The 14,217-nt window shown below is 46.2% G+C and overlaps 1 protein-coding gene across 1 annotated transcript in view; it reads right to left on the reverse strand.

Annotated features, from left to right (window-relative positions):
• Positions 1-7,673: 7,673 nt before the first annotated feature.
• The window catches only part of SF3B2 (splicing factor 3b subunit 2), a 277,506-nt gene continuing 270,962 nt past the window's right edge, over positions 7,674-14,217 (reverse strand). Inside the window, exon 21 of the mRNA XM_069207931.1 lies at positions 7,674-8,053. Within this exon, the coding sequence (XP_069064032.1) occupies positions 7,985-8,053 (69 nt within the window). The 3' untranslated portion in view covers positions 7,674-7,984. The remainder of the gene's footprint in view (positions 8,054-14,217) is intronic.

The following is a 14,217-nucleotide window of genomic DNA, read 5'->3' on the forward strand; positions in this document are numbered from 1 at the left end:
CTGAAAACTGGGAAGTTTGGTATCAAACTTCTCAGCACAATAAATGCACACTGATGCCAGTGTACATTTTATTGTGAAATACACCCCAGAAACCGACTATCTGTGTAGGCTGACTGGTTCCAGCAGCCTGCCACAACCGAGACATGTTGCTGGCCCCATGGGGAGAGTGCCTTTGTCACTCTGAGGCCATTTACAACGCCTGCACTGGGTGGAGATGCTAACACCTCCCCCAGGCAGGAGCTGTTACACCTGGCGGTGAGCCTCAAAGGCTCACCCCTTTGTGCCAGCACCGCAGGACACTCCAGCTAGTGGGGTTGCCCGCCCTCTCTGGCCACGGCCCCCACTTTTGGCGGCAAGGCCGGAGAAAATAATGAGAATAACAAGGAGGAGTCACTGGCCAGTCAGGACAGCCCCTAAGGTGTCCTGAGCTGAAGTGACTCTAACTTTTAGAAATCCTCCATCTTGCAGATGGAGGATTCCCCAATAGGATTAGGGATGTGACCCCCTCCCCTTGGGAGGAGGCACAAAGAGGGTGTACCCACCCTCAGGGCTAGTAGCCATTGGTTACTAACCCCCCAGACCTAAACACGCCCTTAAATTTAGTATTTAAGGGCTTCCCTGAACCTAAGAATTTAGATTCCTGAAACTACAAGAAGAAGAAGACTGCTGAGCTGAAAAACCCCTGCAGAGGAAAAACAGAAGACACCAACTGCTTTGGCCCCAGACTTACCGGCCTGTCTCCTGCCTTCCAAAGAAACCTGCTCCAGCGACGCTTTCCAAGGGACCCGCGACCTCTGAATCCTCTGAGGACTGCCCTGCTTCAAGAAAGACAAGAAACTCCTGAGGACAGCGGCACTGCTCCAAAAAAACTGCAACTTTGTTTCAAGTAGCAGATTTAAAGACCCCTGCAACTCCCCGCAAGAAGCGTGAGACTTGCAACACTGCACCCGGCGACCCCGACTCGAGTGGTGGAGAACCAACACCTCAGGGAGGACCCTCCGGCGACTCTGAGACCGTGAGTAACCAAAGTTGTCCCCCCTGAGCCCCCACAGCGACGCCTGCAGAGGGAATCCCAAGGCTCCCCCTGACCGCGACTGCCTGAACTCCATTTCCCGACGGCTGGAAAAGACCCTGCACCCGCAGCCCCCAGCACCTAAAGGAACGGAACTCCTGTGCAGGAGTGACCCCCAGGAGGCCCTCTCCCTTGTCCAGGAGGTGGCTACACCGAGGAGCCCCCCCCTTGCCTGCCTGCAACGCTGAAGAGATCCCTTGATCTCTCATTGAAAACCATTGTAAACCCGACGCGTGTTTGCACACTGCACCCGGCCGCCCCCGCGCTGCTGAGGGTGTACTTTTTGTGCTGACTTGTGTCCCCCCCCCCCCCGGCGCCCTACAAAACCCCCCTGGTCTGCCCTCCGAAGACGCGGGTACTTACCTGCTGGCAGACTGGGACCGGGGCACCCCCTTCTCTCCATTGAAGCCTATGTGTTTTGGGCACCTCTTTGACCTCTGCACCTGACCGGCCCTGAGCTGCTGGTGTGGTAACTTTGGGGTTGCTCTGAACCCCCAACGGTGGGCTACCTTGGACCAAAAACTGAAACCTGTAAGTGACTTACTTACCTGTGAAACCTAACAATACTTTACCTCCCCCAGGAACTGTGAAAATTGCACTGTGTCCACTTTTAAAACAGCTTATTGTGTTTTATGTAAAAAGTATACATGCTAATGTAATGATTCAAAGTTCCTAAAGTACTTACCTGCAATACCTTTCAAATGAGATATTACATGTAGAATTTGAACCTGTGGTTCTTAAAATAAACTAAGAAAATATATTTTTCTATAACAAAACCTATTGGCTGGATTTGTCTCTGAGTGTGTGTTCCTCATTTATTGCCTGTGTGTATGTACAACAAATGCTTAACACTACTCCTTTGATAAGCCTACTGCTCGACCACACTACCACAAAATAGAGCATTAGTATTATCTCTTTTTGCCACTATCTTACCTCTAAGGGGAACCCTTGGACTCTGTGCATGCTATTCCTTACTTTGAAATAGCACATACAGAGCCAACTTCCTACAGTGTCCATCTATATATGGTAACTCCAAACCTGGGCATGTTTGGTATCAAACATGTCAGAACCATACCCCAATACGGTTGCCACTATTGGTTGCATGATTTCATGCACTCTGGGTGCTTCTTGAAGGACCCCCCCAGTATTGCTCCTAACCGTCTTCCAGGGTTTTCCAGGCAGCCCGCGCAGCTGCAGCCTTTCAGACAGGATTCTGCTCTCCTGCTGCTTGACCAGCTCAGGCAAAGGTAAGCAGAACAAAAGATTTCCTGTGGGAAAAGAAGGCAACACCCTCGCCCTTGGAAATAGGTGATACAAGGCTTAGGAGGGGTAGCCCACCCTCCCAAACCACTGGTCTGCTTTGAAGGGCACATATGGTGCCCTCCTTGAATAAACCAGTTAGCACCAGCCCAGGGACCTCCGGTTCCTGCTCTGGCCCAAATTGGACAAAGGAAAGGGGAGTGCCCACTCCCCTGTTCATCACCACCCCAGGGGTGGTGCCCAGAGCTTCTTCAGGTGGACACTTGATTCTGCCATCTTGAAACCAAGATGTGCAGAGGCCCGGGGAGCATCTGAGTGGCCAGGTCAAGATGACCAATCCCTTTTTTTGGACTATTTAGGGACTCCCTTGCAGGAGGGTCTTCAGATTCGATGGGTAAGACTCCACCATGACTCCCCGGCATCGTTCACTTCATCTTCTGGCCACTGGAACCCCAACTGGACTCTTCAGTACCCACCAAGCTGCAACTCCGGCAACGACTTCACTTTGCAACATTGTTTCTCCTGCTCCTTCCAGCAACTCAACATTTCCCCAGCTGTGCTTCCTTAGAGGTCAGCAAGACTTCAGTTTGCACAAAGAAGCAAGAAGGAATCTCCCTTGGAGTGACGGAGTCCCTCCCCTGCATCTGCAGGCTCCAACTGCATCAATAACTGGCTGAATGGATTTGCTTTCCTCCCAAAATGTGTGGATCCTGCATCACAGGTGGTGGTCTGGAGTGGACCCCTTGGTCCTCTGTGCCAGCGGTCCAACTTGGGAGATGGTAAGCCCTTACCTCTCCTTGCAGGACAGTACTCCTGTGCACCGCAACTCTTGCAGCTACCAAAGTGTGTTTGTTCCTGCTCCAGCACTTCTTCCTGCCAAGGAGTCTCCTCTCTGCTGCTCCAGTGACATGGGACTCCTCTTCAAGTGTGATGATTGGGCCTCATTGCGACTTACTTTGTCTGCTGCCAGGGGTTGCCTATGGGGGGTTGCAACTGCATCTGTTGGCTCTCCCGACTACTGAGGGTTATCCCGGACTCCCCTCCAAGGGTTGAGTCACCTGGGCCTTGCTGGACGTCTTCAGCCTTGCAACTCTTCTTTTGCTCCTCTTGCATTTGCCAAAGCCTGCTGGTGGTTCTCCAACACCACCGACCATCTGCAACCCGAAAACCGACGTGGGACACTGCACTGCTCCAAGGGCTCCCCTTCAGATCCTGGGTTCAAAGCTGGTCTTCTTCATCCCTCGACCTAGTTCTTCACCGGCTGAAGAGTGGGTGGTAGCTCCTGCCCCCACTGGACACTCCATCGTGGACTGGTCTCTGTCCCCTTCTTTTGCAGGTCCTATTCTTCCAGAATCTGCCGCTGGTTTCTTCTAGACCAGTACTGTTCTTGCAAAATCAGTTTTAAGTCCTCTTGTTAGTCCTTGGGAAAACCAGGTACTTACCTCTGCTCTCCTGGTCAGTGGGGGCCACTCTGGTACTCACCTCTTGGGGTTCCTAGTTCCTCCACCTCACTTCTAACAACTCCACATCCTTGGGTGGGTGACTGTATTTCACATTCCACTCTTAGTATATGGTATTGCCAAAGCTTATTGTTTCTATGCTAATTTCTGACTGCTAATGTGTACATAATTATTGTGTAGTTACCTCCAGTTGGGGGGAACTGCCTATAAGTATTATAGTGTTGTGTTGTGTTACTATAATAAAGTACCTTACTTTTTGTAACACTGTGTGGTTATTTCATGTGTGATAAGTTACTGTGTGCCTATAGTGGTACTGCATAAGCTTTGTATGTCTCCGAGATATGTCTTGGCTGCTCATCCACAGCTACTTTTAGAGAGCCCTGGCTTCCAGACACTGCCTACACTTCACTAATAGAGGATACCTGGACGTGGTATAAGGTGACAACACCATAGATGTCCACCACACACCAGGTCAACTTGCTACACTGGATGCTTATCCTTCTGGAAGAACTTGTGATGGCAGTTGGGGCAAAACTGAAAAGGTGTTTTCTCCATCAAGTACCCTCCAGGAGCCCTCTGAACGTGAATTCTCCGAAGTTGTCCCCAAATGAGACCTTCCTTCACCTAATCTTTCTCTTTCCATCAGTGTTGAAAAGCGAATCCGGTGAACTTGTCGGCGATTTCTGTAACTTTTTCGTAATGAACATCTTCCCTGTGCAGGAGATCCTTTGGTGTGCGTCCAGACCAAACGGTGGAAAAAAAGAATCTGAAGATGGCAACCAAAAGGTGGGAGCTTCTAGAGGAAGTAGAACTACGTCACAAGTGACACCAAATGCAGCTGATGTTGACACCCACCAACAAACATAAAACTTAAAAGTGAAGGACTACAAAATAGTGGAGAATTTGAGCCATGCTGACATCTGAGAACAACTCACTCAATTTTAAAGTTTAGTATTTTTAACCCCGTGTACATAAAACCATAACGCACAATAATGAAAAACAGATGTAGGAAGTTGGCTCTGTATGTGCTATTTCAAAGTAAGGAATAGCATGCACAGAGTCCAAGGGTTCCCCTTAGAGGTAAAATAGTGGTAAAAAGAGATAATACTAATGCTCTATTTTGTGGTAGTGTGGTCGAGCAGTAGGCTTATCCAAGGAGTAGTGTTAAGCATTTGTTGTACATACACATAGACAATAAATGAGGTACACACACTCAGAGACAAATCCAGCCAATAGGTTTTTATATAGAAAAATATCTTTTCTTAGTTTATTTTAAGAACCACAGGTTCAAATTCTACATGTAATAGCTCATTCGAAAGGTATTGCAGGTAAGTACTTTAGGAACTTCAAATCATCAAAATTGCATGTATACTTTTCAAGTTATTCACAAATAGCTGTTTTAAAAGTGGACACTTAGTGCAATTTTCACAGTTCCTAGGGGAGGTAAGTATTTGTTAGTTTTACCAGGTAAGTAAGACACTTACAGGGTTCAGTTCTTGGTCCAAGGTAGCCCACCGTTGGGGGTTCAGAGCAACCCCAAAGTCACCACACCAGCAGCTCAGGGCCGGTCAGGTGCAGAGTTCAAAGTGGTGCCCAAAACACATAGGCTAGAATGGAGAGAAGGGGGTGCCCCGGTTCCGGTCTGCTTGCAGGTAAGTACCCGCGTCTTCGGAGGGCAGACCAGGGGGGTTTTGTAGGGCACCGGGGGGGACACAAGTCCACACGGAAATTTCACCCTCAGCAGCGCGGGGGCGGCCGGGTGCAGTGTAGGAACAGGCGTCGGGTTTGTAATGTTAGTCTATGAGAGATCTCGGGATCTCTTCAGCGCTGCAGGCAGGCAAGGGGGGGATTCCTCGGGGAAACCTCCACTTGGGCAAGGGAGAGGGACTCCTGGGGGTCACTTCTCCAGTGAAAGTCCGGTCCTTCAGGTCCTGGGGGCTGCGGGTGCAGGGTCTCTCCCAGGCGTCGGGACTTTAGGTTCAAAGAGTCGCGGTCAGGGGAAGCCTCGGGATTCCCTCTGCAGGCGGCGCTGTGGGGGCTCAGGGGGGACAGGTTTTGGTACTCACAGTATCAGAGTAGTCCTGGGGTCCCTCCTGAGGTGTTGGATCTCCACCAGCCGAGTCGGGGTCGCCGGGTGCAGTGTTGCAAGTCTCACGCTTCTTGCGGGGAGCTTGCAGGGTTCTTTCAAGGCTGCTGGAAACGAAGTTGCAGCCTTTCTTGGAGCAGGTCCGCTGTCCTCGGGAGTTTCTTGTCTTTTCGAAGCAGGGGCAGTCCTCAGAGGATGTCGAGGTCGCTGGTCCCTTTGGAAGGCGTCGCTGGAGCAGGATCTTTGGAAGGCAGGAGACAGGCCGGTGAGTTTCTGGAGCCAAGGCAGTTGTCGTCTTCTGGTCCTCCTCTGCAGGGGTTTTCAGCTAGGCAGTCCTTCTTCTTGTAGTTGCAGGAATCTAATTTTCTAGGGTTCAGGGTAGCCCTTAAATACTAAATTTAAGGGCGTGTTTAGGTCTGGGGGGTTAGTAGCCAATGGCTACTAGCCCTGAGGGTGGGTACACCCTCTTTGTGCCTCCTCCCAAGGGGAGGGGGTCACAATCCTAACCCTATTGGGGGAATCCTCCATCTGCAAGATGGAGGATTTCTAAAAGTTAGAGTCACTTCAGCTCAGGACACCTTAGGGGCTGTCCTGACTGGCCAGTGACTCCTCCTTGTTTTTCTCATTATTTTCTCCGGCCTTGCCGCCAAAAGTGGGGCCTGGCCGGAGGGGGCGGGCAACTCCACTAGCTGGAGTGTCCTGCTGGGTTGGCACAAAGGAGGTGAGCCTTTGAGGCTCACCGCCAGGTGTGACAATTCCTGCCTGGGGGAGGTGTTAGCATCTCCACCCAGTGCAGGCTTTGTTACTGGCCTCAGAGTGACAAAGGCACTCTCCCCATGGGGCCAGCAACATGTCTCGGTTTGTGGCAGGCTGCTAAAACTAGTCAGCCTACACAGATAGTCGGTTAAGTTTCAGGGGGCACCTCTAAGGTGCCCTCTGGGGTGTATTTTACAATAAAATGTACACTGGCATCAGTGTGCATTTATTGTGCTGAGAAGTTTGATACCAAACTTCCCAGTTTTCAGTGTAGCCATTATGGTGCTGTGGAGTTCGTGTTTGACAAACTCCCAGACCATATACTCTTATGGCTACCCTGCACTTACAATGTCTAAGGTTTTGTTTAGACACTGTAGGGGTACCATGCTCATGCACTGGTACCCTCACCTATGGTATAGTGCACCCTGCCTTAGGGCTGTAAGGCCTGCTAGAGGGGTGTCTTACCTATACTGCATAGGCAGTGAGAGGCTGGCATGGCACCCTGAGGGGAGTGCCATGTCGACTTACTCATTTTGTTCTCACTAGCACACACAGGCTTGTAAGCAGTGTGTCTGTGCTGAGTGAGGGGTCTCTAGGGTGGCATAAGACATGCTGCAGCCCTTAGAGACCTTCCTTGGCATCAGGGCCCTTGGTACTAGAAGTACCAGTTACAAGGGACTTATCTGAATGCCAGGGTGTGCCAATTGTGGATACAATGGTACATTTTAGGTGAAGGAACACTGGTGCTGGGGCCTGGTTAGCAGGGTCCCAGCACTCTTCTCAGTCAAGTCAGCATCAGTATCAGGCAAAAAGTGGGGGGTAACTGCAACAGGGAGCCATTTCTTTACAACAGACGTTTGGAAAACAACCACAATCTACCATGATCATAAAGATGCCACATAAGGTTTTGTTCCTGGGAGAGGCACAGCACTCAATTCCTCTGTTCTCACTGATTTACGACTACTACAGTCTACTTATTGCGACAGGCATAAACAATTCAGATATCAACATCATCATTATGAGAAACACCACAACAGTATTATAGATTTTATATTTATTTACAAAAAGGAAACATCCCTCCCTTCCTCCAAGATGGTTCCAAAGAGGATCAGTGAGGCAAACAGTCTTTTGCCACCAGTGGCAATTTCAATTCAGAGGAGATTCTTTTCTCTTCCAATTCATGAGTGCAGGATGTTTCAGAAACAAATATTTTAAAATGAGCATGTCAACACAAACCACGGACATCCGGGAGTTAATGGACAGCACCTATGGATGTTTCTGTAAAAAGCACAACTCATGATTTTGCTGGGAACGTTGGATTGAAGGCATTCTCCTCTGTCCAAACAAAGATTAAAACTTGAAATCTTTATATTTTTTCCCGCCTCTTGTATCCTGTGGCTGAGCCTTCCTCTTCTTTTGCTGTGGAACATAAAAAACAGTTCATTTAGCACAAACATGCCAGAAGGCTGCCTTCTACATGACCAAGTCCCTTCCACTGAGATTAAAACTTAAAGAGCCATGAATACCACACTTACAGTGGTGGTAGTCCTCTGCCATAAACAATAAAACATCTTCTAGTTATTCCTGTAATCTTAGCCCTTGCTCTCTTTCCACCACAACTATTTGGGAATTGCCTATAGCGACAACCAGGACTGGAAAAACATCTCCAAAAATAATTAGTACCCTGGCAGCAAACCCTGTGTCACCAATGGTCCAGACTCAGTCTCTACATGTTTACTGAAACATGCAGAGTACCTGCTCAGTATTTACAGAGGTGGTTGGCTGACTAAGTGTTGTTGAGGAGTAGGGATAGCATTGCCAACAGGTACCAGAATTTCTACAAAGGTGAATTTCTCCTTCTCAAGGGCCCTTCTTCTCTCCTCGCTCACCAAAAGGATGAGAACCTTACGAGTCAGTGGAAAAATATAGAGATACGTAAAAAGCATGCACTCATAAGTATGCTTTAAGCACAAACACTGCATAGCCATTCCTGGCTTAAAGCCACAGCTGTTCCAGAATATAAATTAAGAACGTGAGAGGCAACTCACCTTGGTGAGTAACAAACGGTCTACAATGGGATAATGAGAGGTCACACAGGCTGCCTTCGCTTTGGAAGAACGAGTATGAAATATTTGAGTCGAAACTGTTGTTTCACAGGTTTTGAGATTTTGGAGATCAGCTAACCAACAACCCTGCATGTCTGACCATGTTAAATATTACTACTTCTTTGTATTTGATATAGAACAGTTTATTCAGCCAGTATAATTTTACCAATTCTGATATGCTTACATATATATGTATAAGTTGATTTAAGTTTTTGAAAAAAATGTATCTTCCTCCTTTATACCTTTGTCCCATCCTTCCTTTACGACTCATCCCAAAACATTCAATCAACTATGAACCCCCAAACATCCTTCCCAAACCCCTCTCTCTTTTTATACCCGTCAACCAAATAACAAGTACACACCACCTCTACTTACAAAAAAATACAACCTACTACTTCCCCTTTAAATCCACTCCCATCACTCTATCCCTACTCTAAACTCTACAGGGAGTGCAGAATTATTAGGCAAATGAGTATTTTGACCACATCATCCTCTTTATGCATGTTGTCTTACTCCAAGCTGTATAGGCTCGAAAGCCTACTACCAATTAAGCATATTAGGTGATGTGCATCTCTGTAATGAGAAGGGGTGTGGTCTAATGACATCAACACCCTATATCAGGTGTGCATAATTATTAGGCAACTTCCTTTCCTTTGGCAAAATGGGTCAAAAGAAGTACTTGACAGGCTCAGAAAAGTAAAAAATAGTGAGATATCTTGCAGAGGGATGCAGCACTCTTAAAATTGCAAAGCTTCTGAAGCGTGATCATCGAACAATCAAGCGTTTCATTCAAAATAGTCAACAGGGTCGCAAGAAGCGTGTGGAAAAACCAAGGCGCAAAATAACTGCCCATGAACTGAGAAAAGTCAAGCATGCAGCTGCCACGATGCCACTTGCCACCAGTTTGGCCATATTTCAGAGCTGCAACATCACTGGAGTGCCCAAAAGCACAAGGTGTGCAATACTCAGAGACATGGCCAAGGTAAGAAAGGCTGAAAGACGACCACCACTGAACAAGACACACAAGCTGAAACGTCAAGACTGGGCCAAGAAATATCTCAAGACTGATTTATCTAAGGTTTTATGGACTGATAAAATGAGAGTGAGTCTTGATGGGCCAGATGGATGGGCCCGTGGCTGGATTGGTAAAGGGCAGAGAGCTCCAGTCCGACTCAGACGCCAGCAAGGTGGAGGTGGAGTACTGGTTTGGGCTGGTATCATCAAAGATGAGCTTGTGGGGCCTTTTCGGGTTGAGGATGGAGTCAAGCTCAACTCCCAGTCCTACTGCGAGTTCCTGGAAGACACCTTCTTCAAGCAGTGGTACAGGAAGAAGTCTGCATCCTTCAAGAAAAACATGATTTTCATGCAGGACAATGCTCCATCACACGCGTCCAAGTACTCCACAGCGTGGCTGGCAAGAAAGGGTATAAAAAAGGAAATCTAATGACATGGCCTCCTTGTTCACCTGATCTGAACCCCATTGAGAACCTGTGGTCCATCATCAAATGTGAGATTTACAAGGAGGGAAAACAGTACACCTCTCTGAACAGTGTCTGGGAGGCTGTGGTTGCTGCTGCACGCAATGTTGATGGTTAACAGATCAAAACACTGACAGAATCCATGGATGGCAGGCTTTTGAGTGTCCTTGCAAAGAAAGGTGGCTATATTGGTCACTGATTTGTTTTTGTTTTGTTTTTGAATGTCAGAAATGTATATTTGTGAATGTTGAGATGTTATATTGGTTTCACTGGTAATAATAAATAATTGAAATGGGTATATATTTTTTTTTGTTGAGTTGCCTAATAATTATGCACAGTAATAGTCACCTGCACACACAGATATCCCCCTAACATAGCTAAAACTAAAAACAAACTAAAAACTACTTCCAAAAATATTCAGCTTTGATATTAATGAGTTTTTTGGGTTCATTGAGAACATGGTTGTTCAATAATAAAATTAATCCTCAAAAATACAACTTGCCTAATAATTCTGCACTCCCTGTACTAAACACTCAAGAAAACCAAGAGCACTATCTTAAGACACTTTTTTTTCTTACTAACCTGCTAATTATTTACCTATCGTCTTGGGCTCTGACCTAGCATGCTACTCTCTGCAAGGCGCTTCAGCGCCTTGTCAGGGGTTACAACTAATAGGTACAATTTAGTTAATATTGTCTTACATCACCTCACCCCCAAAAACAGATTCATGGGCACAAACATTAGTTCACACTCACAGTTCCAACTGATGTAACAGCAAAGTTTGAGTCAAAAGAGGGAAATATATATATTCTTTTAACAAGAAGAAATACCCTAATGCACTCTGGATAGACTTAAAAAGGGTAACTAGAGTGAAGTCAGTCAGATAGATAATTTTAACAGTGAATACATACATATACAATGTGCTCAACAAAGGGAGAGCAGACATCCACTAATGTTCAAGCTTGGACAAATCCAGTAAACATTTCATTGAAGTCCTTTCAAGCACTCTTACCAAACGAGGCAAATGTGCCCAGAGTTATTCCAGTAGTGATGCTTTATTCCATTCTCTTCATCTGAAACTTTAAACCAATCAAATGCTTCTAGCCAACACATGCATTGCCCAACCTTGTAGCCAAGACTTCATCAGAGTTAAGCTCAGAGTAGCAATACTCTTCAGATTCCAAAATAAACTATAGCATGGTTAAATTCACCAATTCATTGAATTTTAAATGTATAAGGTTTTTGTCTTGTCAATCACGTACAGGATAATTATCACACGTTTAACTTTGTGGCTGAAAAAGTCAAAGTTAAATGGGGACCCATCAAATACATCTCTCAGTGTCATTCTCAAAATGTGTGTCACTCTAGATAATCTTTAATGACAGATTGTGAAAAAAAAGGTGGAAGGCCAAGAGCGAAGGGAGACACCTTTGTTCTGTGCCTTTGCAGTTGGATCAAGCCCTTAAGGTAGACCTGTACTGATAGAAAACCTTAACGATTCACTCCTGAGCCTTCCATCAAATGTTGTTGCTCTTGGAGTCTGCCACTATATATTGAATGTGAATTGTTTGTATTTTGTGATTTTATTTTTCAAATAAAACAATTGTGATTTAGTGTCCTCCGTTTGTAGTAATTACCTCGGAGCACAACATTCCACACTAATTCATTCTCTTTGCTGAACAGTTTGTTGACTTAGCAGGGTTAAGACCAGGACATGACAACAAGGAGCATGCATATAGCCCAACCCATGTGTGCCGATTCACTTTATATCAAGAAATCTTCAGTGCCCTGATGGTGGAGTGTTACTGACAAACCGAGGATACTGACAGCGTGCATGAACTAACTTGGAATCTTAATAAAAGTCCACTCCATAGAACAGGGAAGGAAGGAAGGAAGAGTGGGGAAGGATCTCTGGTTAGGCAGTGAATCTATCATAAAGAGCATGTCGGAAGGTTAGTAGTTTGTTATTCTGATGGATACTTCTAATTGCAGCTTCCACATCTTGTCAACTGATATCTAAGTAATGCTCCCTTCAATGAGGTAGGTATAGACGAGCTGACATTATCTCACGATGTCCTGAAGGAGCACATGGGATGAATAACCCCACTTGAAGACCAGAGTGGCAATACTGTTGTGCGTGGTGAAAGTACTGATGGATGGATGCCCATGTGTTGGCTTGGCAGATCTTCGAATAAGATCGGCCCGAACCAGGGCCACAGTATCAGCCTCCATCCTGGAAGAATTAGTATTTATGCCCTTTGGAGGTTTCTTTTAAATAAGGTGTAATACAGCTTGATGCAAAGGATTATTCACTGTAATAAGGTCAATTTTAAACAGTTTTTTTCCGACTTCATACCAGCAAATTCAACAGCTTAGTGTCCACTTGCTACTCAGTCATATCAATATAAAAAGAAAAGGGTGATTAGGATTCCACCAGTACCATGTCTCCTCCTTAAAGGGAACTGGCTAAGAAAGGACACGGGGATCATGATGGAGTGTCCCACATAAAACAGTGACACTACTTTTAGTAGAAAGGATGCATGTCAGGAACAAAGGTGGTATACAGAAGCTAGAAAGATAACACCTGCAGCTCACTCCTGGAACAGGCAGAAGTAATAGCAATGAGAAACACAGTCAAGAGGCTAAAGTTACAACTCCGTGTAGGCCTGAAGGGGTTAGATATTTGAAAACTAAAGAATATATTCAGATCCCATGCAGCAAAATGAAGGGAGGAGCAGGAAGGGTATGCAAAAGCCTTTACAAAAAAACTAATCACAGGGGATGACTTCAATAAAGAGGGCTGATCCAGCAGATGAAGAAAGGGTTGATAAGTAATGCTTGTGACAAAGACAAAACAAACAGAAGGATGTTAGACAGCTTAGCCTTTAGGAAGACAACCTGCTTCTCCTTGCATCAGGTCACTAATTTAGACCAATGGCCATAATTAATGGACCTTCTGGATGGCAGTGCAACCAGAATGACAACAACCTACTGAGATGTAACAGCAACACTTTTCAGCTGATACCACTCAATCTACAGTTACAGAATGTGGAGGTTCAGATGCAAAATACTGATCTGCAGCTGCTACATCAGGTCCTCCCAAAGTGGCAGTCAAACCAGAGGGATTATGCTGAGATCTGGGAGCACTGAACACCAGACACTCCAAGCTCAGTCCTGGCCTACCAGAACGAGCTGATCTTCTTTAGGACCTGTGTGATTAGTTCCAGGAAAGAAAACGCATAAAGGAGACTTGAGCCTCATTGAAGGTAGAACACGTGTCCACACCATCCTGATAAAAAAGCCGACACCTAATGAGTTTGTCACATGGGATTACGCAGCCTCTAACAGATGCTCTCATAGAAGTACACATCCTGCAATACCAACAACACCATCCAGTCCTCTGGGTCCAAGGACAACAGAAACTGGACTCTTTCCAAGATTTCCTGCCTGCATGAAGTGTTCAGGAGCCTGAGGTCTAACATTGGCTTTAGTCTCCCCCTCCCCCCCCCCCCCCCCCCCACCCAGATTCCTCTTGGGGAACAGGAAGTATTGAGAACAGGATCCATATCGCACTCTACCTCCAGCAATATCTGAACATCTCTGTAGAGAATATTGGGATGACCTCTCCTATTTTGGTAAAAACTGATTAAATATGAGAAGCAGCCAAGAAAGGGAGGGCATAACTAAATAAGAATCCGAAGGACCCTCAGGTCAAAAGTAATTGGGCACCAGCCTGATAGACAACATTGAATCCTGCCTTCTTCAGATCCCAGATGGCAGCTGAAAGGGAAGTGAACTAAAGCAGCAGCAAAGGTGGACTGTTTCACCTGATGGTGGCCTCTTCCCATACCACCATGTATTTGCGTGGAGCCAGGAATGGACTGGGTTAACTATTTGGAAGGATGCCTCTGGTCTTGGGTAAGGACCTTCTAATATCCACTGAACATTTGATATTGCTGATGGAACTGGTGAGTGGAGGTGTTGCAGAGAGTGGGATGTA

This window comes from Pleurodeles waltl, chromosome 9, assembly GCF_031143425.1.
Source record: "Pleurodeles waltl isolate 20211129_DDA chromosome 9, aPleWal1.hap1.20221129, whole genome shotgun sequence".
NCBI classification, from domain to species: Eukaryota; Metazoa; Chordata; class Amphibia; order Caudata; family Salamandridae; genus Pleurodeles; species Pleurodeles waltl.